This window comes from Peromyscus eremicus, chromosome 1 (assembly GCF_949786415.1).
Source record: "Peromyscus eremicus chromosome 1, PerEre_H2_v1, whole genome shotgun sequence".
In the NCBI taxonomy this organism is placed as follows: Eukaryota; Metazoa; Chordata; class Mammalia; order Rodentia; family Cricetidae; genus Peromyscus; species Peromyscus eremicus.
Genome location: NC_081416.1, coordinates 103121507 through 103148216, shown reverse-complemented (window position 1 = coordinate 103148216; position 26710 = coordinate 103121507). Strand labels below are relative to the sequence as shown.

At 43.8% G+C, this 26710-nt stretch overlaps 2 protein-coding genes and 1 pseudogene across 5 annotated transcripts in view; 1 reads left to right on the top strand and 2 right to left on the bottom strand.

Annotated features, from left to right (window-relative positions):
- Gab2 (GRB2 associated binding protein 2) overlaps nucleotides 1–25105 on the top strand; it is a 155609-nt gene extending 130504 nt beyond the window's left edge. For 2 of the 4 annotated variants that reach the window (XM_059271162.1, XM_059271169.1), the window contains exons 3-10: nucleotides 1145–1388; nucleotides 17561–18135; nucleotides 19146–19213; nucleotides 20167–20431; nucleotides 21424–21514; nucleotides 22034–22136; nucleotides 23314–23439; nucleotides 24079–25105. In XM_059271162.1, coding sequence (XP_059127145.1) covers nucleotides 1145–1388; nucleotides 17561–18135; nucleotides 19146–19213; nucleotides 20167–20431; nucleotides 21424–21514; nucleotides 22034–22136; nucleotides 23314–23439; nucleotides 24079–24222 — 1616 coding nt within the window. In that variant the 3' untranslated portion in view covers nucleotides 24223–25105. Of the gene's footprint in view, nucleotides 1–1144; nucleotides 1389–17560; nucleotides 18136–19144; nucleotides 19214–20166; nucleotides 20432–21423; nucleotides 21515–22033; nucleotides 22137–23313; nucleotides 23440–24078 lie in introns of all 4 variants that reach the window. The other 2 variants (XM_059271176.1, XM_059271185.1) reach the window with 2 other exon arrangements.
- On the bottom strand, nucleotides 6783–7290 carry LOC131895242 (cilia- and flagella-associated protein 68-like; annotated as a pseudogene).
- On the bottom strand, nucleotides 9711–10175 carry LOC131917396 (large ribosomal subunit protein eL22-like 1). The gene has a single exon (XM_059271199.1). The coding sequence runs from the start codon at nucleotides 10152–10154 to the stop codon at nucleotides 9786–9788; it is 369 nt and encodes a 122-aa protein (XP_059127182.1). The 5' UTR covers nucleotides 10155–10175; the 3' UTR covers nucleotides 9711–9785.
- Nucleotides 25106–26710: the final 1605 nt, after the last annotated feature.

Genomic DNA, 26710 nt, shown 5'->3' with positions numbered 1-26710 from the left:
GTGAGTCTTAGGTAAGCAGTGTCTCATTTAGCAAAGCCAGAAGTTTCGAGGGGGGTAATAACAGCAGGAACCTGTCATGCCCTCCACAGGTTGGTCCTAGAAACCTTGACTGGGGTGACAATGAGGAAAGGCTAGCCAGCCAGACATGATGACGCACACCCTTAGTCCCAGCACTCAGGAGTCCGAGGCAGGCAGACCTCTCTGAGTTAGAAACTAACCTATCACATGAGTTCCAGGCCAACCAGCCATACAGAAATCTGGGATCTGGTGGGTTGTGCTCATTCTGATGGACACCTACAAACCAGAAACTCAGCCCTGTTTATTATGTACAACACAGGAGGTGAAGTTAGTCTAGGTAAGAGGTCTCTGTGGGGAAGCAGTCTTGGGGTGCAGTCATCCAGGAGGAGGAAGCTGAGGTTGTGAGGTTTTTTCACACATTGGCCAGTTTTGCACACACTGGTTAGTTATTCATAAACACTGTTACTTAGACCACAGGAAAGCTTTGCCATGCCTCTGAGCCTCACCTGAAGAAGGCTTTGCCATTCTTATGGGTCAGTCATTGGGGTCCATGTCAACAATATACATTCACTCCAGACTTCATCTGCTCCCCACAGGAGCCACCGACAGGAAGGAAGCACGGTACTCTCCCATCCAGAGTCTAATCTTTTTAATGGCAGCATCACTCTCCTGGAGGTGAATAGGTAAACCCCCTCTGGGGTAGACCCAGGACTGGGTCATGACAGCCTGGCCTTCAGGCTACTCCTAAGCAGTTCAGAGGTATAATTCATCTCCCATTCAGCCAAGATAGCCAGGCGGCCCAACCTGTCTCTCTGGCAAGCTGGAGCGAGTGTATGAAGGAGAAATTGTAGCAGCCACATTGCTGTCTCTTTCAGAATACTTTCTCTTCCTCTGACTGTTGTCTTTAGGATAAGGACACTTTCCTTTCCTTGTTTCGTTTGTTTGTTCAATTTTATTATTGTTGTTGTTGTTGTTTTATTTTGGTTTCTTTTCACAGGGTTTCTTTGTGTAGCTCTGGCTCACAGAGGTCTGCCTGCCTCTGCCTCCCAAGTGCTGGAATTAAAGCGTGCACTACCACCGCCTGGCTCCCTTATTTCACTCACAGAGCTCTTTCTTCTTTTCACAGACTCCCTGAGAAACCTTTCTTCAGCCAGTCATGGTTCCCGCTCTTCTCCAGCTGAGTTCAGCGGCTCCACTCAGCACCTGCTCCGGGAAAGGAAGTCCTCCGCCCCTTCGCACTCCAGCCAGCCCACTCTGTTCACGTTTGAGCCCCCCGTGGCAGGCCACACCCAGCCTGCCTTGTCCACCAGTGCGCCTCAGGAGTATCTCTACTTGCACCAGTGTATAAGCCGAAGGACAGAAAACGCGAGGTAGGAGACAGCATGGCCTCCATGGGGGAATGTGACCACTCTGGTTCTATTTCCAGTTCCTGAATTTCAGGCAAAGAAACACATAAATAACAGAACATTTTATTGTTTGTGTAACCTTCATAATTTTTAGTTTAACCTGTGTTGCTACAAAGTCATCATTGAATTCCAGCGAAATTATTAATCTCATTATTAGCAATCATGTTATTTAAAAAAATATGTTTGCTTTGGGGATAAGAAGCATTAGTGAAGTCAGGTGGTGGTGGTGCACACCTTTAATCTCAGCACTCAGGAGGCAGAGGCAGGAGGATCTCTGAGCTTTCAAAGCCAGCCTGGTCTAGAGAACAAGTTCTAGAATAGCCAGAGGTTACACAAAGAAACCCTGTCTCGAAAGAAGATACATTAGGGGATAAAGTTTCAGAACTACACCATAACAATCGATTTCTTGCTGGCTTTAAGAGTTCAGCTAGAAAACTTTAACCCTGCTGACCAGTTCATTTTCTCTCAGCTCTAGGTGGTGCTGTTCCTTATAACAACTACCACTCAGACATGTCCATGTAACCTTAAATTATCCAAATGAGATACATTTTAAAATTCAATTGCTCTGTTATGTCTGTATTAATTACTTTTCTCCTACCTGATAAGAAGCGACTTACAGGAGGAAGGGTCTGTTCTGGCTCACAGTGACAAGAGCATGTAGCAGCTGGTTTTATTGCATCCAAATCAGGATGTAGAGATTAAGACTGATGCTTAGCCTGCTCTCTCTGTTTGATTGACTCCAGGACTCCAGCTCTCGGAAAGGTTCCCCTTAAACACAGGTTGAATCTCCCCTCTTCAGTTTCACCTTCCTAGAAACACCCTAATAGACAACAACATAAGAGGTATATCGCCATGGTGATTCTAGATATAGTCACAGCCAGCTATACATCAAGTGCCCATTACTCTTATGTGACTAGACAGCAGGGATAGAAAATGTATCCATCATCTTAGAATATTCTAGGACACATTCTAGGTGTAGAACCTATACCGATTTTTATTAGCTTTGTTCTCATTGTTAGAAGGATCAAGCCCAGAGCTTTGCCAAAATAAATTCTCAATTGTAACCATATCCAGATTACAAATCATGTTTCTAAATTAATTTAGTAATGTATAATTCCTGTTTTTAAAACTAAGGCAAAGGACAGCAAGATGGTTCAGTAGGTAGTCACTTCAATCCCTAGATCCCACAAGGTAGCAGGACAGAACCAACTTCCAAGACCTATTCTCTGACCTCCATACATGTGCTGTGGCACACACTCACCTGCACATGCACACACATATATACTATGGTGGTTTAAATGAAAATGGCCCCCATAGGTTCATAAGTTTTAATGTTTGGTCCCCAGTTAGTGGAACTGTTTAGGAAGGATTAGGAGGTTTGGCTTCATTGGAGGAGGTGTGTCATTGGAGGTGGGTTTTGAGTTTTCAAAAGCCCATGCCAGGTCCAGCCTCTTTCTCTGCCAGCTGTCTGTGAATCAGGATGTAAAGCTCTCAGCTACTGTCCCAGCATCATGCCTATCTGCTTTCCACCATGATGGTCATGGACTAACCCTCTAAAACTGTAAGTCCCCAATTAAATTCTTTCTTTTATAAGAGTTGCCTTGGCCATGCTGTCTCTTCACAGCAAAAAAAAAGTCATTAAGACACATACATTCAAACAAAAGTATTAATATAACAATTCTTACGTGTGGAAATGTTTTTATGATGTCACTTAAACCAGTAAAATACACTGAGAGACAGCCAATGTAGGTGACTTACCTCTGTCTTATTGTGAAAAAACAGAGGCATGCAATTAATATATAGCAGGAGGAGGGTAGACTCTGATTGTGTCTGTTCTGTAATCTTTTCTACACCATGACACTCTGCTGCTGTTTTCCTAAGTCACCACCACACAAAAGAGAGGCTCCCAACACTCAAGTCATTAGTGAACATTTACTAGTTCATCCTCTACCAACTTAAAGATGAAAGCTAAGTTCTACAAAGATAGAGTGAAGTAGCTCAGCCCACTGAACTAATGAGGGATAGACCTATGATTACCACTTGCTTCTCCTGAATCACAGGTGAGAGATAGGCTGTGTGATATAATGAAAAGAATGTTTCAGGCTTCAGAATCAGCCACATACAGCTCAAATTCAGATCTGCTGCTTCCTTTGTGATCTTAGGCCACCTCTTTAACCATATTCACCATCAATTCCCTTATCTGCAGAAGTTCACTAATGATCATAAAGGACAAAATATCTAGTATTTAGACACTCAGTTGTCTGTGGGATGTGTCTATAGCATGTATGATTGCTTGGGAGCCCAGAATGAGAGATCACAAATTGCTAATTCCAGTAAAGACTTAAGTACCTACTATTAGAATTTTGAAATACCTGTAGGTCTTATTGAGATTGTCTCTCTGGATCAGTATACCTAGTCTGGGTCCTAAGAGTCTGCCTTTCTGATAAACACCAGAGACTTCCCAGTGCAGCTTGTCTGCAGGTCACACTTTAAGTAGAAGACTTTATAAAATATTAACATTTCCCCCAACCTCTACTCCCATGAACTGCTAAAGCATCCAAGAACAAATGCATAAATATCTCTGCTGGAATTAGCTGCTAGAGTGTTCCTGTCCCATCCACTGCCTCCTCTGGAAGCCTGTTAGTCTTCCTGGCCAGAATTCATTTCTTCCATTACTATTGTAGTTTATTTTTAATTTTCTCTCTCATATCATTTGGAACTTTTTGCCTCAGACCATGTATTTTTAAATCAATGTGTTACTGTTCTTTGAAGTTATAGGCCAAATCATAGATGGAAAATAAACACTTGAACAAGCCGGGCATGGTAACACTGCCTGTACTGCCAACATTCAGGAAGCTGAGACAGGATGATCAAGGCCACCCTGTGTTTCATGGCAAATTTTAGATCGGTCTGTACTACATAACAAACTCTGTTGCAGATTATCTAATGATAATAGCAATAAGAAGAAGAAATCTAAAAGAATATTAAACTGTAAAAAAAGAGATTCAATGTCTCTGACTTTACCTATGAAGTCCCTATAACATGTGACCCAAGATGTTCACCATGTAGTTAGAAATGCCTAGACTTGGGAACAAGCTGTAAAAATGTTGAACCATAGCTAAGAAAATTCAGAATATAGGAACAAAATCAATGTAGATTTGGGAGATATCCTTAAAGGGCTTTAAATGTTTTGATAATGGTTTTAAAAATGCATACTAGAGGAAGTAATGGTGAATTTTAGAAGCAGTGTAGGAACTTTGAAGGACATTTTAGGAATTCCAGTTCCACTGAGAGCATAAACCGTGTCAAACTATGCCTCTATGAATACAACTCACAATTATGGACAAAGTCTCAAATATAAAACCCTAGAGCTCTGAGAAGTTCTAAGGATATGATCTATGATGGCAGGGAAGGCATGGTAGGGCAGCCCTGTCCTTAGCTGTGGAAGCATATGGCATAACTTGTTATTCACATCTCAGTGGGTCAGGAGACAAGCAGACGGAGCCAGAAGTCGATTTGACCACACTCAAGGCCTGCCCGCACACCACTAATTTACTTCTTTCAGTTAGGACCCACACTCTTCCAAAATAGAACCGCCATTTGGGGACCAAGTATTAAACACAAAAGCCTATAGAGCCATTTCACACCAGACTGTAACACAGAATAAAGGAAAAAAGCCACAGAAGATCATGAAATAAAGAATTGGTTTTTGACAAGCTAAATAAAACTACAGTCCTTTAGGTAGACTGACCAAGGAGAAAAAAGAAAATATGCAAACAAAATTAAAGTTAAGCCTAGTCTACAAAACAAGTTCCAGGGCTGTTACACTGAGAAACCCCGTCTTGAAAGAAAAAAAAAATTAGAGTTGAAATGGAAGCTTTTATAATCAATACCATACAAGTAGAGAAAAAAAAAACAAACACCTAGGACCAGATGGATTCACTCTTGAATTTTGTGAAACCTTTAAATAAGAATTAATGCTGATTCTTCTCCACTTATTCAAGGGATCATAAAGGGACTCTTCCATATTAATTTATTCTATGAGCCCAGAATTGTCCTGTTACCAAAACCAAACATGACCAGGAAAGAAAAAGAAATAAAGCTGCAGATCAATGTCTTATGAACTTAATATAAAACTTCTCCACAGAATACCAGCAAATCAAATTCAATATCACATCAAAAAATCATTCCCTCCCCCTACACACACACATGCACACACACATTATTCTCTGTCTTTCAAAGTTTTTTTTTTCAAGAGATAGTAATATACCTTAGCAGGTAAAGGTACTTGCTGCCAAACCTGACAAGTTTAATCCCTGGGCTCCACATGGTAGAAAGAGAAAATCAACTCCTGCAGATTGTCTTCTGACCTCCACAAACATGTTATGGAATAACTGTGCCAAAACATACACACACACTCACACCACATATGTAATTGAATGAGTGTAATAATTTTTTAAAAAGAGATTATTCACCATGATCAAAATTATCTCATCCCAAGGATGCAAATGCAATGATGGTTTACAAAACAATAAACACAATACACAATGTCAGCAAAATGGAAGGTAAAAACCAAAACAGATTCATGAAAGATTGGATGAAATTCAGAAACTTATGATAAAAAGCTTTAACAAATTGAAAACAGAAGGCTTATATATGATGGTATTTTAAAAGCTACTTATGGGCTGGAGAGATGGCTCAGAGGTTAAGAACACCGACTGCTCTTCCAGAGGTCCTGAGTTCAATTCCCAGCACCCACATGGTGGCTCACAACCATCTGTAATGAGATCTGGCACCCTCTTCTGTATATGGAATAAATAAATAAATCTTTTAAAAAAAAGCAATAGCTCAATCAATAAAAAAAAAAAAGCCATGTATGACAGACTCATCGCCAACATTATGCTGACTGGGAGAAAGCTGAAAAAATTCCTCCAAGTTCAAGAATATGACCAGTGTCCACTAGGATTGCTTTGAGGGTATATGGGTATATATGTGGGTGTTTCCATATGAATTTTAGAATTGTGTTTCTAGTTCTTTAAAGAATATCATTTCAATTTTGATGGGAATTGCATTAAATCTGTAGATGTAGCCATTTTCATTTCATTTATTCTGCTAATTCATGAGCATGAAATGTCTTCCCATTTTCAGGTGTTGTCTTCAATTTCATTCTCCATTAAAGTTTTTATTGCAGAGGTCTTTGGTTTCCTCAGTTACATTTATTTATTTATTTTTATCTTATTGTGTGTGCATTCTGATTTACTTATTCAGAAAGGAAGCATTTTTAGTGAGCTAAGTTTCAGTTCTGCTTAGAATGTATCCCTTTCCACATTCTATTCCAGAAAATGAAGTTTCTTTTTCTCAGATTCCTGGACTCTGGAGTTGGTTTGGATCATATGCACACCCAGAGTAATGCCTTATTTGAGACTTTGAATTATTATTCATATAAGTTGACTTTTCTATGGCTCCTCTGTGAAGAGGATCCAGCTCAGAATAATGTCTAGGGAACCAATGAGGCTTCCACATAAGTCTACGAATTGAAGGATACTTTTTGCTGTTGTACCTTGTATTATATGTTGTTTTGAAGTACTATTCAAGCTGGGAAGGCAAGAGTGAAGGTTTTGCAGTGTTCTTTAGGATGTGTTGTTCCTGGTTCCAGTTGCCCATCAGGGTACCATTCAAATATGAATTCTCATTGGTGGTGCATCACCATCCGTCCTGAAAGAGTTTGGACATGGCATCCCAATCTGTCTGCACTTTACCATGACCATCTGCATAAATAAGGCTGCTATAGTGGGTTTCAGAGGAAACAAGCAAGGTTTTGTCTCTGGAGAAAGGTTGAGCAGCTGAGACAATGGAAAGTAGCCATTTCAGAGGAGACGGTGCAATTACAAAATCCTATGCCTCTGGAACGTGCAGGACACAGTCCAGCCTCTCCTAGGCTTCAGTCCCCATCCTACTTTTCACTCAAGACTCCCCTCCTCTGTTAGTGACTGTGACTTTAAGCGGGTATGACCAAGATGCTCAGAACTGTCCTTGAACTAAAAAGCAAATGATCCTTCTGAGGGGTGGGAAGATGAGGAGACAAGGCGAGTATCTCCATTTCACATTCATGTTTGTCTGCCCTTAGGAATGGCTATAAGGGTTTGTCAAGGCAACCATGCACTATTGCTGCTGCCCTGGTTACATTTATTCCTGGGTTTGTTTCTTTGATCAGTTGTTGTGTTTTTTCCTGATTACATTCTTAAAAGTTCATTTTAGTATATAGGAAAGGTACTGAATTTTGAATGATTTTTGTATCCTGGTCTTTGCTGAAAGTGTTTACCAGATCTAATTAGCTGGTAGAATCATTAGGGTCTTTTAGGGTATAGGCTCTTACCATTTGCAAATAGAAATAATTTTATTTCTTCCTTTTCTGTTTGTTTCCCTTTTACTTCTTTCTCTGGCCTTATTGATCCAGCTAAGCCTTCAAGAATGATACTGAGTAAGAGACAATGAACACACTTGTCCTACTCCTGATTTTTAAAGCATACTTGTTTTTTCCCTTTAGTATATATAATGCTAGCTGTAGGTTTGTCATATATAATCTTTATTATGTTAGCATGTTCATTTTATTTTTAATGTCTTCAGGGCGTTATCCTCAAGGGCTGATGAACTTTGTCTAAGGCCTTTCCTGTACCCATTGAGATTATCATGTGATTTATATGTGCTATATGAAATTTATTGATTTGGGTATGTTGGGCCATCCTTGTATCTTTGAAATGAAACCAACTTGGTCATGATCATTTCAATGTGTTGCTGAAATTGATGTGCAAGTTCTTTATTGATAATGTTTGCATCTGTGTTCATCAGAGAAACCAGTCAATAGGTTTTTGTTATTTTCTTTTCTGGCTTTGGTATCATCTTTAATCCAAACTCAATAGAGCTTGGTTATGCCCCTTCTCCTTCTGTTTCATAGACTAATTCAAGGAGCACTGGTGTTAGAACGTCTTTAAAGATCTGGTAGAACTAGCTTTGGTTTTGTTGGGAGACTCTTTATCACTGCTCCCACTGATTACTTGTTACAGATCGGCTTCAACTGTCTATATCCTCTTCATTTTATTTTGCAAGTCATCTATGTCTAAAAATTTATCTATTTCTTGCAGATTTTCTCAGTTTTAGAATATTTTGTTTGATTTGTTTTTCAGAGATCAATGTCTCATGTGTACCAGACAGACCTCAACCTTGCTATGTAGCCAAAACAGGCCTCCACCTCTGAACTGTAGGATTACAAGAATGAGTCACCATGCCCATGCCCAGCCAAATATATAGATTTTCCTTTATTTGACTTTTTTTGTCTTTTATTTTAAGACAGGCTGTCACTGTGTAGCCTGGGCTAGCATGAAACTCACTAAGTAGACCAGACTGGCCTCAAATTCTTAAGGAATCTGCCTGTCTCTGCCTCCTAGAATACAGATTTTCAAACTGTTCCTGATGAGGCTTTGTATTTCATTAGTATCTTATTTAAATGTCTCCTTTCTTGCCTCTAATTTTATTAAATTGGGGCTTCTCTATTCCTTTTGGTTGATAAGACTAATGGTTTGTCAATATTGTGTTTTGTTTTGTTTTGTTTTGTTTTCTGAGAACCAACTTTGTTTCATTAATGTTTTGTGTTGCTCTTTTGGTAATTCCTGCCCTGATCTTTATTATCTCTTCATGTCTACTGCTTCTGAGTTTGGATTGTTCTGGTTTTTATAGGACCTTGAGGTCCGACACTAGATGGTTTATTTAAGACCTTTTAAATTTTTTAATGAAACACTCCTAGCTATAAGCTTCCCTCTTAGAAATACTTTTTCTATGTCCTTAAGGCTCTGGTAAGGTATGTTTTCATTTTCATTTGATTCTAGGAACTTTCACATTTCTTCCCTGATTTTTTTCAATAACTCATGGGTCATTCACAAATATAGTGTTGAATCTTTGTGTTTTTATAGTTTTTTTTAATTTTTCTTGCTGTTAATATCTAGTTTATATGTGTCAATGCAGGCACATGTATGTTTCAGGAGAGTGTATGTGTGTGCACACAAGTATGTGTAAGTCACAGGACAACTTTGGGTGTATATCTCTCCTTCCACTTCATTTGGCATAGTTTCTTCTTGGGATTGTGGAATGTTACTGTGTCCAGTTTTATGTGGGTTCTGGAGATCCAACTCAAGTTCTCAGTTTGTGCAGCAAGAACTTCACCCGCTGAGCTGTCTACCCAGCCCTGGATGTTGTTATAATCTAGGCAGCTACTGTGTGTGTCTTTTTTTTTTTTTTAAGTGTACAGTGATTTTTATTTGCTGACAAAATCCAATTTTAGGTTTTTTTTAAGTCTACAAAAGCCAACTAGTCCTCAGATTCTGACCCATCTTCATCTTGACTAATCTGGAAATAACGAAGTTCATAAGTCTCCTTGTCAGATGCAACCACACGAAGCCAATCACGGAGGTTATTCTTCTTAAGGTATTTCTTGGTAAGATACTTCAAATACCTTTTAGAGAACTGTTTCTCAGAAACAACTGTGATTTTATTCTTCAATCGTTCAATGTGAACAACATTCCCAAGATTTCCAGTTTTTCCATTGACTTTAACCTTCTCCCGTAGAAACTGTTCAAAATTTCCAGAATCAAAAATTCCATCTTCTACTGGATGAGTAAGGTCCAAATGAAACCTCCAGGTTGACTTCTTAGGCTTCTTGTCTTTCTGCGGCGCCATGCTGTCCCGAGGCCGTGGGAAGAGACCCTGTGTGTGTCTTTTAATTGTAGAATTAGGCCATTTACAGTATTATTATTAAGAGGGGCCCTACAATTTTGTTCCTCGTTTTCCTGATTGGTTGGCTGGATTATTGTTTGTTCTTTTCTGTCTCCCATTTGTGCTAGGGTTTGACGGGTTTGCTGAGTGAGACACAGTTCTTTCCTAGCTTGCCTTTGTCCCTCTGTTCTTCTCGTGAACTTTGTTCTTTCATATGGTCTCATAGATGAGACTGTCTTTCTTCTCCCTCTGTGTTTAAGACCCTTTCAGTTGTCTTCTGCAGTACTGGCCCAGTGGTCATGAATTGCTTTAGTTTGTGGTTGTCTTTAACTGCCTTGATTTCTCTGTGGATTTTAAAGTTAAACTATGCTGGATATAGCAATTTTGGTTGAGTTATTTACTTTCAAGGCTTGAAATACATCATTCCATGCTTTCCTGGCTGTTTGGGGTCTCTGTTCAAAAGTCTAATGTTGTTCTTACATGTTTGCTTTTGTGAGCTGGTGTTTTTTTCATACAGCTTTTAATAGTGCTTCTTTGTTTTGCATATTTTACTTTGTGGCTAGATGCACTGGGAGGATTTCATCTCTAGACAGATCTATTTGGGGCTCTAAATGACTCTTATGTTTGATGTCCATTTCTTTCCATAAATTTGTAAATTTTTCAGCTATAATTTCATTGAATAGGCTTTCTGTACCTTAGTTTTTCTTCAATTCCCCCACAGAGTCTTAGATATGATCTCTTGATCACATCTCAGAGTTCTTGGACATTGCTTATTTATGTATTTATTTATTCTATAGTAATCCTGAGTGTTGTATTTCTTTGATCATCTCCTCTATCTCCAACTTCTCTCTTCTGCTTGGTTAAGTCTCTTGGTGATACTTGCTACTGATTGTCTATATATACACATTTACCCCTCCTGCTCCAGTCTACATTTCTTGCTAAATCCTTCTGCCTCAGCTTCGTAATGCTGGAATTATAGGCATGTGCCACCATACCCAACACAACTCATTTTTCCTTGATGAGCAAGGATTTGCACAGGTATACTTCATTTATAAAATAATACATCTTTTTAGGAAAGGCCAATAAGTACACAAACAGATGTACAATCATTTAGGAAATGCAAATTAATGTCTCAGTGACACCAGGCATTGTGGTATATACCTATGATCCCAGGATTTAGGGAGCTGAGGCATGGAGATTAAAAGTTCCAGGCCAGCCTCAGCTACATAACAAAACCCTGTCTCCAAGAAAAAAAAAATTAGTTCTGCTTGATCTCCAGATGTCTAACTCTGTAGAATGCTGGTCAGGATGTGAACAGACTTTCATCCTACTATAGTTAGGGCACATACTAGTGTGGTATGACACACTAGCTGCTCCAGAAGGAGGAATGATGTTTGCCATTTAAAGAGCGCTTTTACATTACTTGGCTTGCATGATCACCAAAATTCTTAATCCTTAAAGTTACTTTTGAGTCAGGACTATGAAAGAGAATAATAAATAAATCACTAAGTTAGTAATGCCAGCTTTGTATCTATGCCCTTTTTTAAAAAAAATTGTGAGGTCCCCTGTCATAAAGCTATAAGTTTGGCATCTCCTGGAAATAAAAGTATGCATTATTTGTCACTCTTTACTGTAGTAATAGCTTCTATCCTTCTGTCAACTACTAGGCAATATATATTTCTGCTGAAATAGCAAGTTTTCAAAATCTAGGTCTTCCTCTGAGCTAAAATAAATAACTATCCAGAACAGCATCTATTGCCAAGGAAACAGTTTTGAACTGGCTGTGTTAAGACAGAACTCTTTTGTCTGTGCAGACAAACTGGTTTCCCTGAATTTATTTTTGCCCACTAGTCTTGGGGGCATTACTACAGATTCTAGCTGGTGTCTATCTTCTGTTTCAAAGATGCTGTTAAGGCCTGCAAGAGGTGATACATTGAGGCAGATCACATAACCACGAGAGGCCATAATTCTGTTGAAAGTGAAGGGGTAAATTTCAAGTGATAAGATTCCAATATCACTGGCCCAGAAGCAGAATGTGAGAGAGAAATGGGGGGGTAAAAGGTAAAGTCGACATGCTGGTGAGTTTCCAAGATCTTTTCCAAGGCATCCTTGACTCCTTCAGCCAGTTGTTTTGATTAACCAAAGGCATCATACATAATCATACATACATCATAAATAATTCATTTAGCTTCACAAGTGTAACATTGCTTTCTCATTTTAGAGAAAATATGTGCTCAAAATTGTAGCCATAATGGTTCCAGATTCAAAGATAGATTGTTTGATTGATTAATTGATCTTCCCACTTTCTTTTTCTTCCTTCCTTTCTCCCCCGTCTCAGCAAGATCTCATATCCCAGGCTGCCCTTAAATTTATGATGTAGCCAGGGATTAGCTTGAACTCCTGATCCTTTAGCCTCTACCTGCTGAATGCAGAGTACAGGCATTCATGGAAAACAAGTACTCTACCAACTGAGCTGTATCTCCTCCCCAAAGATCATCTCATTTTTCACAGATCGTGACACAGTTTTCTTTCCTCGTAGAAGGGGCTCATTTGGGATTGGTACTGAAAGATGGTCTAAGTAACTTCTTAAAATTACCAGTGATGCATGAACTGTGGACCAATAGCTGAGGAGCCCCCATGGTACTGGACTAGGCCCTCTGAATAAGTGAGACAGTTGTTTAGCTTGAACTGTCTGGGGGGATCCCAGGCAGTGGGATCAGGACCTGTCCCTAGTGCATGAGCCGGCTTTTGGAGCCTAGGGCCTATGGTGAAACACTTTGCACAGCCTTGGCACAGGGAGGAGGGGCTTAGATCTGCCTCAACTGAATGTGCCAGGCTCTGCTGACTCCCCATGGGAGACCTTGCCTTGGAGGAGGTGGGAATGTGGGGTGGGTTGGGGGGCCTGAGGAGTGGGAGGAGGGAGGACAGAGGAATCTGTGACTGATATGTAGGATGAATGGAAAATTTCTTAATTAAAAAAAAATAGAAGTCAGGCAAAAAAAAATTTGCCAGTGATGAACAATCATAAAATGCTAAATGGTAGTTAATCTTTTTACAAGCACTTACATAATTAATTTACATAATTAAGTTTCCTTTAAATGAGAAATATACTCAAACCAGGCATGGAAGCGTACACCTTTAATCTCAGCACTCAGGAGGCAGAGGCAGGCAGATCACTGAGTTCATGGCCAGCCTGGTCTACAAAGCAAGTTCTAAGACAACCATGGCTACATAGAGAAACCCTGTCTCAAAAAAAAAGAGAGAAATTAATTAAAAATCAAGTTGGTCCCTCCATCATTAATATACTTAGAGTCTAGTAGAGTAGAAAAAAAAAGGGAAATCATAGGACAGAATGAGTCATGAGATTATTTGAAAATGTATAAAAGGAATGTGAATTATGTGGCTAGAAAAATTAATAAACCATTTCTAAAAGTCAAAGAGATATTAAGACCAAAGCATAAATGCAAGAAGGGTGTGGTAGCCCCATTTGCCATTTAGCGCCTGCAGCAGTCAGCAGTCAGGAATGAGCAGGAGAGGCTCTCACCAAACCTATCAGTCCCAGGACTCCATCCACAGAAGCATCTTAAGATGTCATGGGAAAGAGTTACATGAAAGTAGGACAAGCTATAGGGGTTCTGAGTACTTGTATTTCTTCCTGTTGATCCTCTCATCGTTTGAGTAGGGATACAGAACAGGGGGATTAGTTTATTCAACTCCTTTTGCCTGGATGTTGAAGCAATGAGTGATCCCCTCACCCTGCTACAGTATTATCTGCAGTCCACCAGGCCAGTGCCTTCAGTAGTGCATGGTTTGGCAGAAAGACACAGGCACAGATAATGGACACATGGCAGTGTAAGTTAAGTGTTATGATAGAAGCCCAGAGTACTGGGGAAGCGGAAGAAGGGCTCCCAGGGAAAGCAGAAGCTGGGAAGCATCTTTGCTTTTGTAAAGAGAATGATTCTGTTGTATTAGAGACCATTCCCAAGAGACATGAGTAATACAAGGCCGGGGCTGGAATATAGACAAGGGGCTGTGTTCGGGAGTGAATGAGGCATTCTGTGCACTATAGAGGAGAATTCTGGGGCAGAGAAACATGGAACATAACTTAATGGATTCTAAAGAGAAGGGTTTTGGCCAAGGATATAGCTCAGAGTAGGACATTTGCCTAACTAACATGTACACAGCCCTGGTTTGGTCTTCTACACTATTTAAAAAAAAAAAATGAGAAAAAAAAAACTAAGCCAGGTGGTGGTAGCACACACCTTTAATCCCAGCACTAGGGAGGCAGGTGAATCTCTGTGAGTTCAAGGCCAGCCTGGTCTACAGAACTAGTTCCAGGAAAATCAAGGTGGGCCAAGTTCAGGGAAAAGCATGGCAGCACCACAGTTTCTTTACTCACAAGTTGATGTAATCCTGCACCTGCTCTTCATCCATTTACACTGATTAGTTTCTATGTGACAAATGGTAATCTGGATACAGAGGAGAATAATTATGACACACTTTTTTTCAAGGAAGTCACAGTCTGGTAGAAGGGACAAGCAACAATAAGGCATAATACTAATAACATCATATCTGCCCCAAGAATAGTATTAAGCAAGTGATGATTATACTCAGAAGTATAGAAATGGCTTTAAGGAGTAAGTCATCTGTGCCAATTTTGAGGAACCTTTACCTTACCAGGTTGAAGTTAGAGGCTTTCCAGTCTGGTATGGAGATATGTATGCAGTCATGTAATCACATATGTAATCACAACACCCAGAAGACTGGGACAAGAAGATCGTGAATTAGAGGCTAGTACAGACTACAGAGTAAGAACCTGTCTTATAAGAAGAAAAGGTCATCTGAGCATGGTGGCACTTGCCTGTAATCCCAGCACTTGGGAGGCAGAAGCAGGTGGGGTCTAGTATATATAGTAAATTTGACTAGTGCATTCCAGAGTATCAGAGAGAAAAGCTGAAATAAACCTAAAGTCCTAAGTCATTAAGACTATACTGATGGCATTTGGATGGGAAGTCTGGGAAAGTATCAGCAGGATGCAGATAACTAGAGGGTTCTGGGAGGTAAGGAAGGAGATCGGTTGTTAGCCCTCTCATTGATCAGGGAAGAAAAATCAGAAGGAACTGAGTTGGAGTGGATTGCATAAAATCTTAGAAATCAGTATGGGTGACTCCTCAATTCTGGTTTCCCAAGACCGGAGAGTCAAGGCAGAAAGAGATTTAAAGAAGGAAGGTGACAAGGTGACGAGCCCATTCTGGAATATGTTCATTGTTACTGCAGTGATGTTCTGCCGCTGCTTCAGAGTCTTCCTGGACTGCCAGATTTATATAGGTGTATATATATACACACACACACACACACACACACACACACACACACACACACACCAAACTTTTTAAATTGACAGATACCATTGTGTCATTTTATTGTGTATAATGGTAGCCACCCTGCTTCTATGAGATAAGTGATTTGGATTCCATTCCAGTGAGATCATGCAGTATCTTCTGTCTGCCTTACCTTCTGCATGCTTCCTCCAGCCTGAGCAGCATGTAGGTCTTTAAACTTGCCAAGTTGTGTCAGACATGTTTGGCCTCAAACTGGAATGCCTTTATTTTGTCTTGCTGCTTTTCTTTCCAGCCTCACTCAGATGTGATGTCTGTGAAAAAGCCTTCCTGACACTCTACCCCACCACCGGGCAGACTCAAACTTGACTGTAGTGATTTGCAGGGGTGGCACCTCCTGTGATTTCCAAGCACACAGCAGGTGGCATCCCTGTGTCCATTGTGTCTAGCCTAGACAGGAAGGAGGACATCAGCCAGTGTTTGTCAAAGGAACAAATCAATGAGGACATCTGGCAGAGGGTTGGAAATTCAAAACCAATAATAAAATAAAAAGCACCAAAGACAAATATGAACACACTCTGTACCTGCCATTGATTCTCTTGCCTCAGCTCTGATGTTCATCTATCCTGGGCCCTGCTGTTGGCTGGGTTATATGTTTGGAATTGATTGGAACGGGAGAAAGAACACAGAATCCTAGGGAGAAAGGCTGGTAAATATTTGGGGACTGAAACAGTACCTCTAGCCACCAATGGCCAAAGTTAAGGGGAACCTGGCCAGCACATCTGGTTCCCTTCATCTGTCTAAACTTCTGGGTGCTATTTTCTACCACCACCTGGTGGCCACATCTCTAACAAGTTCCCAGCGAGGGAGCTAAGGGAAAGCAGTTGGTCTGCCAGTGACCCATGAGAATGCACAGGTCTGAGTATGTACCTGTACCTTACTCTGAGAAGAGCTCCCAGAGCTTGTCACTAGGTTTTTAAAGATGCCTCTGATAGACAAAAGACTGAGAATTAGTGCTGAAGGGGTTGACCCCTTTTTCTCCCCACTCAGATGAAATCCTCTGAAGGGTCGTCATAGAGATAGAAAAGCAGACCTGGCTCCCCGCTGTTCAGACCTCACCCTCCAGTTTACCAAAGTACTTAGGCAGAACCCAGTTTAACAGCCACTCTTAGGAAGTGAAAGGCTTCTAGAGCCTCTGATCCAAGTGGACCCTCAGACATCATTGAGACCTACTAGGTCACATCTGGGAGAACATCGTGATGATGTTCACAGGGTGTGTCAGTAGCAATGCTAGGACCTAACATAAACTGCCCTCTTAATCATTCCTTTCTTTACTGCCTACCTTATTTCCCACAACCATCATTTAAAATAATAAAATAATACCATTTTCTACCCTGAATATAGTTCCCAATTAGAACTCATTTTACCTACATATTTTTAGATTTCTGGAAAGAACCAGATTCCTCCCAACAAACCATGATTCCTGGTAGATAAGCCTATAGCTTACATTTAAATTAATTCTTTAAAATGCAAGCATCAGTGCCCATGATCTGACTTCACTTTAAAAAGAAAAAAGTAAAACTCAGAGAGTAAATGACTTGCTGTTTTCTCCCACAACTTGCCACTGTTCCATAGCTTTTGTACTTACTCATGTGTGTTCTGTGGTAGATCAAACAGTGAGCAGACTGGCAGTGTGACTGGGCTAGTTATGTCTCTGGGGCCCAGGAATGACCCTGTGCCCTGCTAAGGACAGCCACAGGAGTCAGGAGGTTCACAAAGGTTAACATTGCAAGAACATATACATGCTAGATACACTAGAGTTGACTTCCTAAATAATCTTCATAGTATGGTTTTAATCACTGTTTTGGAGATGCCGAAAGTAGCAATCTCAAGATCACAGGTTAGCATGTGGTAGGAACTAGGTAAACCTTGGGCTGTCTGACTCCTCAGGGTTCCTGCACCAACTAGCTGCATAAGGCTTTGAACAGCCTCTGTCATCTTCTCACTGTCCCCTTCTCTTTTCTCTTTTAGGAGTGCCAGCTTCTCTCAGGGCACCCGGCAGAAGAGTGATACAGCCATGCAGAAACTTGCCCAGGGCAATGGACACTGTGTCAATGGAGTCAGTGGTCAAGTCCATGGCTTCTATAGCCTTCCCAAGCCAAGCCGACACAATACAGAATTCAAAGACAGTACTTACGACCTCCCCCGTAGCCTGGCTTCACATGGCCACACCAAGGGCAGCCTCACAGGGTCCGAGACAGATAATGAGGATGTGTACACCTTCAAGACACCCAGCAACACCCTGTGTCGGGAGTTTGGAGACCTTCTAGTGGACAATATGGATGTTCCAACCACCCCTCTCTCAGCCTACCAGATCCCTAGAACATTCACACTGGACAAAAACCACAATGCCATGACAATGGCCCCTCCTGGAGACTCAGCCATAGCTCCCCCACCCCGCCCCCCCAAGCCAAGTCAGGCAGAAACACCTCGGTGGGGCAGCCCTCAGCAAAGACCTCCAATCAGCGAAAATAGTAGATCTGTAGCTGCTACTATCCCCAGGCGCAATACCCTCCCCGCAATGGACAACAGCCGACTCCACCGAGGTCAGTGTAATCCCTGGCTGAGACCAGAGGGCCAGGGAGGTAGACCAGGCATTCTCGATGTATTGTGAGCCCTTGGTCACCCCAGGCCAAGATCAACCTAAGGACCACTTAGTTCAGTGACACACGCTAAGACATCTTCTATGCATCTCCTTAGCAGATGATCCTCTACCCAGCTGTCAGTATGAGACCCACCATGGCAGAAGTGTAGCAGACTCTGCCTTAGAGTTGTTGATATTTTGGTTTTGAAGGTTCAAATAAAACTATTGTGTTTATTTAAAACTAAAGCCAAAGATGTAAAAACAAGTTTAGAAGATAGGCAGACTTTTGGAGCCAAACCTATGTGTACTCAAAGAAAATAATACAAAATTATCTTCAGGGTATTTTCATGTCATAGCAGAATCTGCGGCTGTAGTCTGAACTTTGACTTGAGGCCCCTAAGTTCTGTCCTCACCTGTCCCAGATGAATTCTAACTCTGCACATGCCCTCTGTTCAGTGAGCTCTCGTTAGAGCTTGCACAGCCTTCTCATCCCCCTGCTGTGCAGCAGCACAGATGAGCTCGGGCCTCTGGGGCCAGGCCTCCCCTTTCGAACTCTGCAGTCAGTCAGGCTAGCTGAGCAGTCACCTGTGCTTTGGAACTGTGTAACACATACACAGCACGCCCCTGCCTTTCAAAGCTCACTTCCTACTGGAAGGAAAAAAACGAACATATGTAATTAGCCTAAGTGCCATTCCTAAAGTATTCCCAGAGGTGAGAATGGGTCTAGCGGGAGGTATGAGAAGAACTGAGGGCTGAGGTCAGGAGACTCTCTGCAGAAACCCACACTGCAACAGATCTGAGAATTAAGCAGAGCTTGTGATCAAGAGGGGTGAGTAGCAAGCAATACCCTGTCCCTTGAAGACACAGCAGTACCTTTGGGACTCTCAGTTGAATGGCCATACTGGGCAGGGACAGGGAGAGTCGACCTGGGGGACAGTATGAGTATAAACCATCTTCCTTCCTTCATCACAGCTTCTTCCTGTGAGACCTATGAGTACCCAACACGAGGCGGAGAGAGTGCCAGTTGGTCTGCTGAATCTGTGAGTGAGAGTGTTAATCCTTTCCTGGGAGGTGGAATTTGATCAGGGCCCCCTGGCCTAGTCAGGGTAGAGAAGAAGCCACACCCCATGTAACTCAAAGCACATCACCCGAAGAACGATGACATTTCCCTTAGGATCTGCCTACTTGTCAAAGTCCAACATCCTAGGGAGGTGTTTCTGGTAAGTGAAAATGGTCCTAAGACAGACTGGAGTACTGTGCAGCAGACACACTCCAAAGTAGAGAGTCCTCTAAGGCAACAGCCCTGCTCACCAGGTATGCCGAGTAGGAACACAGCAGAGGTGATGACAGATGACAGCTTCCATGAGGATCCCAGGCTGCCTCTGGAATGGGCTGTCCAGGTTGAAAGCAAGCTGATGAGGGCTTAGGTACAAGCCCACTGGAAAGACAGTGAAGAAGAATCGGTGCAGGCAGATGTGCTCTGCTGTGCCATGAGGCGGGAGCTGGAGAATGGCTGTAGTTAGGGCTGCTGCACTATTTATACAGGCCTGGGACGGCTCTACCTACAACTTGCTATGACCCAGGTGCCTGGGATGATAGACAGGACAAGTGTAGCTGGCAAGCCTCACCTTTGAGAGCCCTGGTGAGGGTCTAGATTGACTTACCAGTGGTGAATCCTGAGTCGTTTCTAGCCTGGACTACCTTCTGCCTTAGCCAGGCATCTGGAACCCAAATACTCCTAGCCATGGGCTTGAGTAGCCACAGAGTTTTGTACTTAAGTCTTATTACAAGTCATAGATGGCTCCCAAGAGGTCATGAAAACAAGAAGGAACTTGCGGAGCTCATTTCTCTTCCATTCCCACTATACTCCTTATTTGGTCTTCCCAAGGGCATTTTTGTTGCTTCAACATGCAGCTAACCAACCAGGAGAGTCTCGCCTTACTTCTTTTCACTAGTTACAAGCATGTCTTTTACTCTTTTTTTTTTCTTTTAGCCAGGGAAGACCATTGTGGGTCGATCAGACAGTGCCAGCTCTGATGACAACTATGTGCCCATGAACCCAGGTTCTTCTACCCTGCTGGCTATGGAACGAGCAGGGGACAATTCCCAAAGTGTCTACATCCCCATGAGCCCAGGGCCCCATCACTTTGACCCGCTTGGCTACCCATCCACAGCCCTTCCTATTCATAGAGGTCCCAGCCGAGGAAGTGAGATCCAGCCACCCCCAGTCAACCGCAACCTCAAGCCTGACCGGAAAGGTGAGTCCACTCTTGGCCCCATTCTGTCTCTAGAAAGCATTTGCTTAGAGATCTGGTGTATAGTGGACTTAGGGGTGTGTGACTGTGTACAAACAATGCAAATCCAGACTTCAGATTTGTTCAAAAGGAAAGCCTCTAGAATGTGTCATGTAGTCTACCGCAGGTGTGCAGTAGTAGATCCATGACCTGAAAGAAGGTCAAGAAAATGTCCAAACTGGATTTCTGCTGGCCTTAGCCAAGCAGCAGGTATTCAAAGGGAAGAGATGGAAGTTGGGCAGAGATGTAGCCCATGGGTCTGGCCGACTAGGACTCTGAACGTGTGAAGTTGAGGCTTAAAGGTCCTACGCTAGTTACTCATCACTGACTTTCACAACACTGTCTAAAATCAACCATAGTAGTCACAGCGACTGTCTCTGTTCTGAGTACAGTCTTTGATTTTATAAGAAGTCACAAACCTGGGGAGAATCCCTGTTCTTAAACCCATTGAGTCCCATTTTGGATTCTGCAAGTCTGATTCCTATAGATAAAGTGGAAAGGACACATGATGAAACTCTGCATCACCAAGTGTGGGAGAAAGTTGCTTATCAGGGACCTGCAAACTGAAGCTGGGCCTTCCAGGAGAGACAGTACCTAAGAATTGCCCTGAGCCTCCTAAAGGGAGGCAGCCAGGCACATGGGTAGTCAGAAAACATCCCTGGGAGCTGGAGAGATGGCTCAGTGGGTAAGAGCCTCTTCCAGAGGACCTGGGTTCAATTCCCAGCACCCACATGGCAGCTCATAACTATAACTCCAATTCCAGGGGATCTGACACCCTCACATGCTTTAGAATGTGAAGATGTGGACTGGAGTATCTGGAGTGTGATATCTCTGGGAATCCTGAAACCAGATCCCCTGTATAAAACTGATGGCCTTTGAAAATGTGCTTGTGTGATACATCTAGTATGTGTCCATGTAGTGTAGCCACTAATTCCTGAACTCTGTTCCAACTGTAGCAAAGCCAACACCCCTGGACCTGAGAAACAACACTGTCATCGATGAGCTCCCCTTCAAGTCACCTGTCACCAAGTCTTGGTCCAGGGTCAAGTGAGTGTGTGTAGAAGCAGGATCTTGGTGTCAGAATTGAGTGATAGCTGGCCTGGGGGTCGGGACACCAGGATTTTGATGCTCATGCATATCAGGGGCTTTGTTCGGTTTCCGAGTTTTGTTACAAAACATGATGTGTAAACAGTTCAAGAGGGGGAGAGATTTATTTTGGTTCGTGGTTTCAGTCTATGGTCACTTGGCTCATCTGAGGCCTGTGGCAAGGCAGAATCATCATAGTGGAGAGGAGGACATGGCAGCCCAGAAGAAAAAGCATGCCTGTCCTGGTTGGCTGGCACTCCACACATTCAGGGTGGGTCTTTCCAGATGCCAATCTTCTTCTGTTTTATTAATCTGTCTCAGTCTATTGGGATTGTTTTCTTGATCTGTGAAGGAGAAAAGATTTAAAATCTCCCTATATTAGATCTCAGTCTGAAAATGGAAGTGGGAAGCTCTGGTGGCCTGGGTCTGGGGTTTAAGAACTGTCGCTCCTCTGGGTTCACTCTGTTCTCTGTCCAACAGCCACACCTCTAACTCCAGCTCCTCCCAGTACTGCCGCCCCATCTCCACACAAAGCATCACCAGCACAGACTCGGGAGACAGCGAGGAGAACTACGTCCCTATGGTGAGTCCTCAAGCACTCACTGGCCAGCCTCCCAGTTCTTCCCTGCTCAGGCCATGGCTGCCTTGCCCTGGATGAAGTTAGCCTCCTGCTGCAGACCCTTCCTGGACAGATGAATGTCAAACAACAGTTGTTTTCGGCCATTAGAAAGACACAGCTTTGTCCCCATGGAGGTCTGTCTCTTAAAGACCCTTGGTGGCCTGTCTCTGTCACTGATGTAATTCAGATGACATCATGATTGGTGCCCTTGGAGAGACATGCAGGTGTATAACTCCCTGTGGTGGTGGCAGTAGTAGAAATACACACACAGCATGCTATGGTTCCTCTCTGAGGTCACAGACAAGGGCACAGCTGCAAGGCTACAGAGATTCAGAGAACAGATCAATCATTAAAATGGGACTATCACTTCTTACTACAATCAGACCTCAGGCACGGTTCAGATATAAACAGCCTAGAACCTCTCACATGAAGAATGGCTGAAGAAATGAAGGCCTGTCACCCAGAAACAAGGTGACTTGTTCAGGTCCCTGTAGAGCAGAGGGCTCCAGCTGCTTGTGGCCAGATGTGATAGGAAACTCTGCATCACCAAGTGCGGGAGAAAGTTGCTTATCAGGGACCTGCAAACTGAAGCTGGGCCTTCCAGGAGAGACAGTACCTAAGAATTGCCCTGAGCCTCTCTAAAGGGAGGCAGCCAGGCACATGGGTAGTCAGAAAACATCGCTGGGAGCTGGAGAGATGGCTCAGTGGGTAAGAGCCTCTTCCAGAGGACCTGGGTTCAATTCCCAGCACCCACATGGCAGCTCATAACTGTAACTCCAATTCCAGGGGATCTGACACCCTCACACAGACAGACATGCAGGCAAAATATCAATGCACAGAAAAAGTTTGTTTGTTTTTTTTTAAATCATCTTTTAAAGAAAAAAATCCGTAGCTCCCATCACACACCAGCTGTGTAAGTACAGGTGACCGGCTGTACTTCCTGAGCCTTCGTCTTCAGCCTTTAGTGCTTTGAACAGTAGTGATCTCCACCTCCCAGGTCTGCAGCGTAGACTTACATGAGACTGAGAAAAGTCACATGCATGGCTCAGTGCAGGACACAGTAGAAGAGCTCTTGTTCCCATAGGTTTTTCAAGGTGATGATTTGACTGCTAAACTCACCCAGTTTTACTCTCTGTCGTAGCAAAACCCAGTGTCTGCATCCCCTGTTCCCAGTGGCACCAACAGCCCAGCTCCAAAGAAGAGTGCTGGCAGTGTGGATTACCTAGCCCTGGACTTCCAGCCAGGCTCCCCGAGCCCTCACCGCAAGGTACCTGGGGGCTGGGGGGCTGGGGGAGCTGGGGATTAGGGGACCCATTCCAGAGACATTGTATATGACTCACTGCACTTTAACTGGGGTTGCCGGGCACCAGTCCCCGCAGTCTATTGACTGTCATCAGTCTCCTTGCTCAGGATTACAGAGATTCAGTGAACAATCCAAGACATGGAGCTCCTGTCTCCCTAGCCTTAAAAATAAAAACACAAACAACAACAACAACAAAACTGGATGAGCCCTGATGAAGACACAATATCCCGTGGGAGGGACTGCAAGGCCTGGGAAAGCCTTGCCAAGAACTACTCTCAGCCCAGGCAGCAAGGAGGAAGTCCACCTCAACACAGTTCCCCTCAGCATGGCTCTAAGGCCTGGTGCTTCTCCCTTTTCATGGGAATACTTTGCTTGGAAGTGTGGCCAAAGGAAGATGGAAGGAAGCATTAGTGAAGGCCTGAACCAGTAGCAAGGCCCAGGTGTGGTGGGGTTATCCTGAAAGCTGGGAAGCAGGTGCCAGCAGGCTTAGCGCCCCCAACATATGATTTTACTTTGAAGTTCACGTTCAGCACAGACAAGACCTTGAGGCCATTCAAAGTGACAGCCTTATAGGTAACTCAGTCATTCCTTTTGTCCCCTCAGCCATCCACATCATCTGTCACATCGGATGAGAAGGTAGACTATGTCCAAGTGGATAAAGAGAAGACCCAGGCCCTGCAGAACACCATGCAGGAGTGGACAGATGTGCGGCAGTCCTCAGAACCTTCCAAGGGTGCCAAGCTGTGATAAAGGGGGCGGCCAAGGCAGCTCAAGGGCCATGAGGCAGCTGCTCAGAGCTGGCTCTTCTTTGTCACCTTCTCCACCCCTCCCCACCCCTCCTCTCCTCTGTACCACTTTCAGCCTTTAAAGCACTCGACATCAGGGACCCTGACCCTTCCCCCTTCGAGGCAAGGGCCTGATGGAGACACTCCTCTGCCACTTGGGGTCCACCTATGACTTCTGTCAATACTACTAGCTGTGCCTCCACCACCTTAGTTAGGAGCTGTTGCCAAAAAAGCCTCCTGCTCTGGACCCTTTTGTCTGCTGCTTGGACTCTTAGAGGGAGGGCTGAGGCTCTGAGCCAGGTTCATGCCTCATGTCTGCTCACCGCTCTCTACCCTCTACCTCAGGGCTGCTTCTCCATCCCTCGAGGATGGTAACCCAGGGAGCCGAGGACCAGCAGACTAAAGTAGACATGGGCTTTCACACCCCTGCTGTTTGGGGCAAGGGAAAGGCAAGGTGCCACAAGAAGAAAGGTTGATAATGAAGGTCAGAAGTTGCCTTGAGTGACAAAGAAATTAGGTTCCCAGGAACAGAAGGGTAGCTGGTCACCTGCAAGGTGATACCCAATTATCAGGCCATGGGGACCCGCTGCTGTAGACTGGGAGGCAAAGGATGAAGGGCAGCAGGAAGGAAAACTGGTAAAGACAGGCAACCAGGAACAACAAGGAACAGGGCTTGAGGTGACAAACCCTGAGGATAAAGGAGTCTGCCACCTGGAACAGGCAGTGCTCTTCCCTGGCCCTGATGGAGAGATGAGACAGAGCAGGAAAGAGTAGGGGTGATGCAGGGGCTGGGAGGCAGGGGGACCCTGGGACAGGAGGAGTGTGCTAGGCACAGAGCAGCACGGGCTGCAGCGGCGGCGGCGATGGCACAGGACGCAGGTTTCTAGGAGGTACGAGGGTGCAGAGATGACTTAAGGGCTGGGAGGCAGGTTGTAGCAGGTGGGGAGGTGTGCAGAGGGCCTGATGGAGAGCCCAAGGCCACATGCAGGAGTGCAGCAGGAAGCAGAAGGGGGAGGAGCCATACTTGATCAAATCTAGGCAACACATGAGGATCTGGGTAACGGCTTGTGCCTGACAGACACCCTTGACCGAGGGCCAGGCCAGGTCTTTTTCTCAGCTCTTCTCTCTGCTGTCCTCAGCTGCAGGAGAGATTATCCCTCTCCTCCCATGGCGTCATCACCTAAGGCTAAGACACGGCAGGGAGATCGGAATGTGTTTGTGTGGAAAGTTGTTAACCGAATCGTCAAGCATTTCAGAGAAAATAGGGCAAACCAGCATTTTATTTTGTCTTAAATGAACAGACCGTTGTCCTCTAAAACCAGGACCTTTCAGCAGCTAAAGGCACACCACCTTTCTCCTCTAGAGAGTCCTAACTAGGAGTCCCTCAGTAATAGACCCTCTTCTCACATTAGGATGGGTCATTTAATTTAGTAATGGTGGCCAAGCTCTGTGCTACAGATGAATCATACCTTGTCCCTAACTGGAGGTGGCAATCAGTGAGAAAAGCAGAAGATAAAGACTACTTACTTACAAGTACAGAGGAAGAGGAGGTGCTAAGGGAGACTGGGCCACAGGGAGGGGAGGCATCGAGGAGGGAGCAGAGTGAGTTAGGCAGAAAGGGTAGGCAGGGATGGGTCCCTGGAGGAGCAGGGTGGTGGAAGCCTGAGCTTTGAGAACAGAAGATGTTTGAAGATAGGAAGCCAGCCTCAGAAGTGTGTGCTGTCACCTGGAGTGAAATGGGGCTGTGGCTGGTTGCACTGAACAGGGTTACAGGGTACTTGGCTGGCTTTGCCCATCCTTGTGGCACCCTTTAAGACTCTTGAGTCCCGGGGCTCCCATGTGGCTAAGCTTTTGACTGATACTGCTGGGGTTCATAGCAGGTCCAGGTATCATGGTCTCAGCAGCCACCCCAGAGTGCATTCTTTGAGTGGAGTATGCCATGTGGGTGGAACTGGCTGCCCTTTATCAACACTGAGGTGTTCAAGTCTAGTTAGTCTTGCTCTGGTTCCAACCTTTGGAAAGCTGAACTCTGACTCAAAATTCCCAGACTCTTAACCCATCCTCCAACCCCCAAATAGGAAAAGCCAATTCCATTTAAAAAAAAAAAAAAAATCCTTTGGCCTACCCATGGGTCAAAGTTCACCTCCCCTGGTGGCTGTCAAGGAATGAGACCCCAGAACACTCATCGCCTCTTTGCTAGCATAGCTCCCACAAGCACCTGTCCTGCAGCAACTCTTCCAGATCCACCCTGCAAGGTTAAAGTTGAGGAGGAACAGTTAAGAAAGGAGATGGCATCTCCTTGAGACTTGCCAGTCTGTGAAATGGGATGGTCACAGTGATGCTCTGTTGCTGTAAGGAGACCCTGAGGGATCCTTTGAAGGTCTGGGTCACTGGGGACAGGCAGCACACAGCACATTAGCTAGTCAACTCCATCCTTCCCTATCTGTATT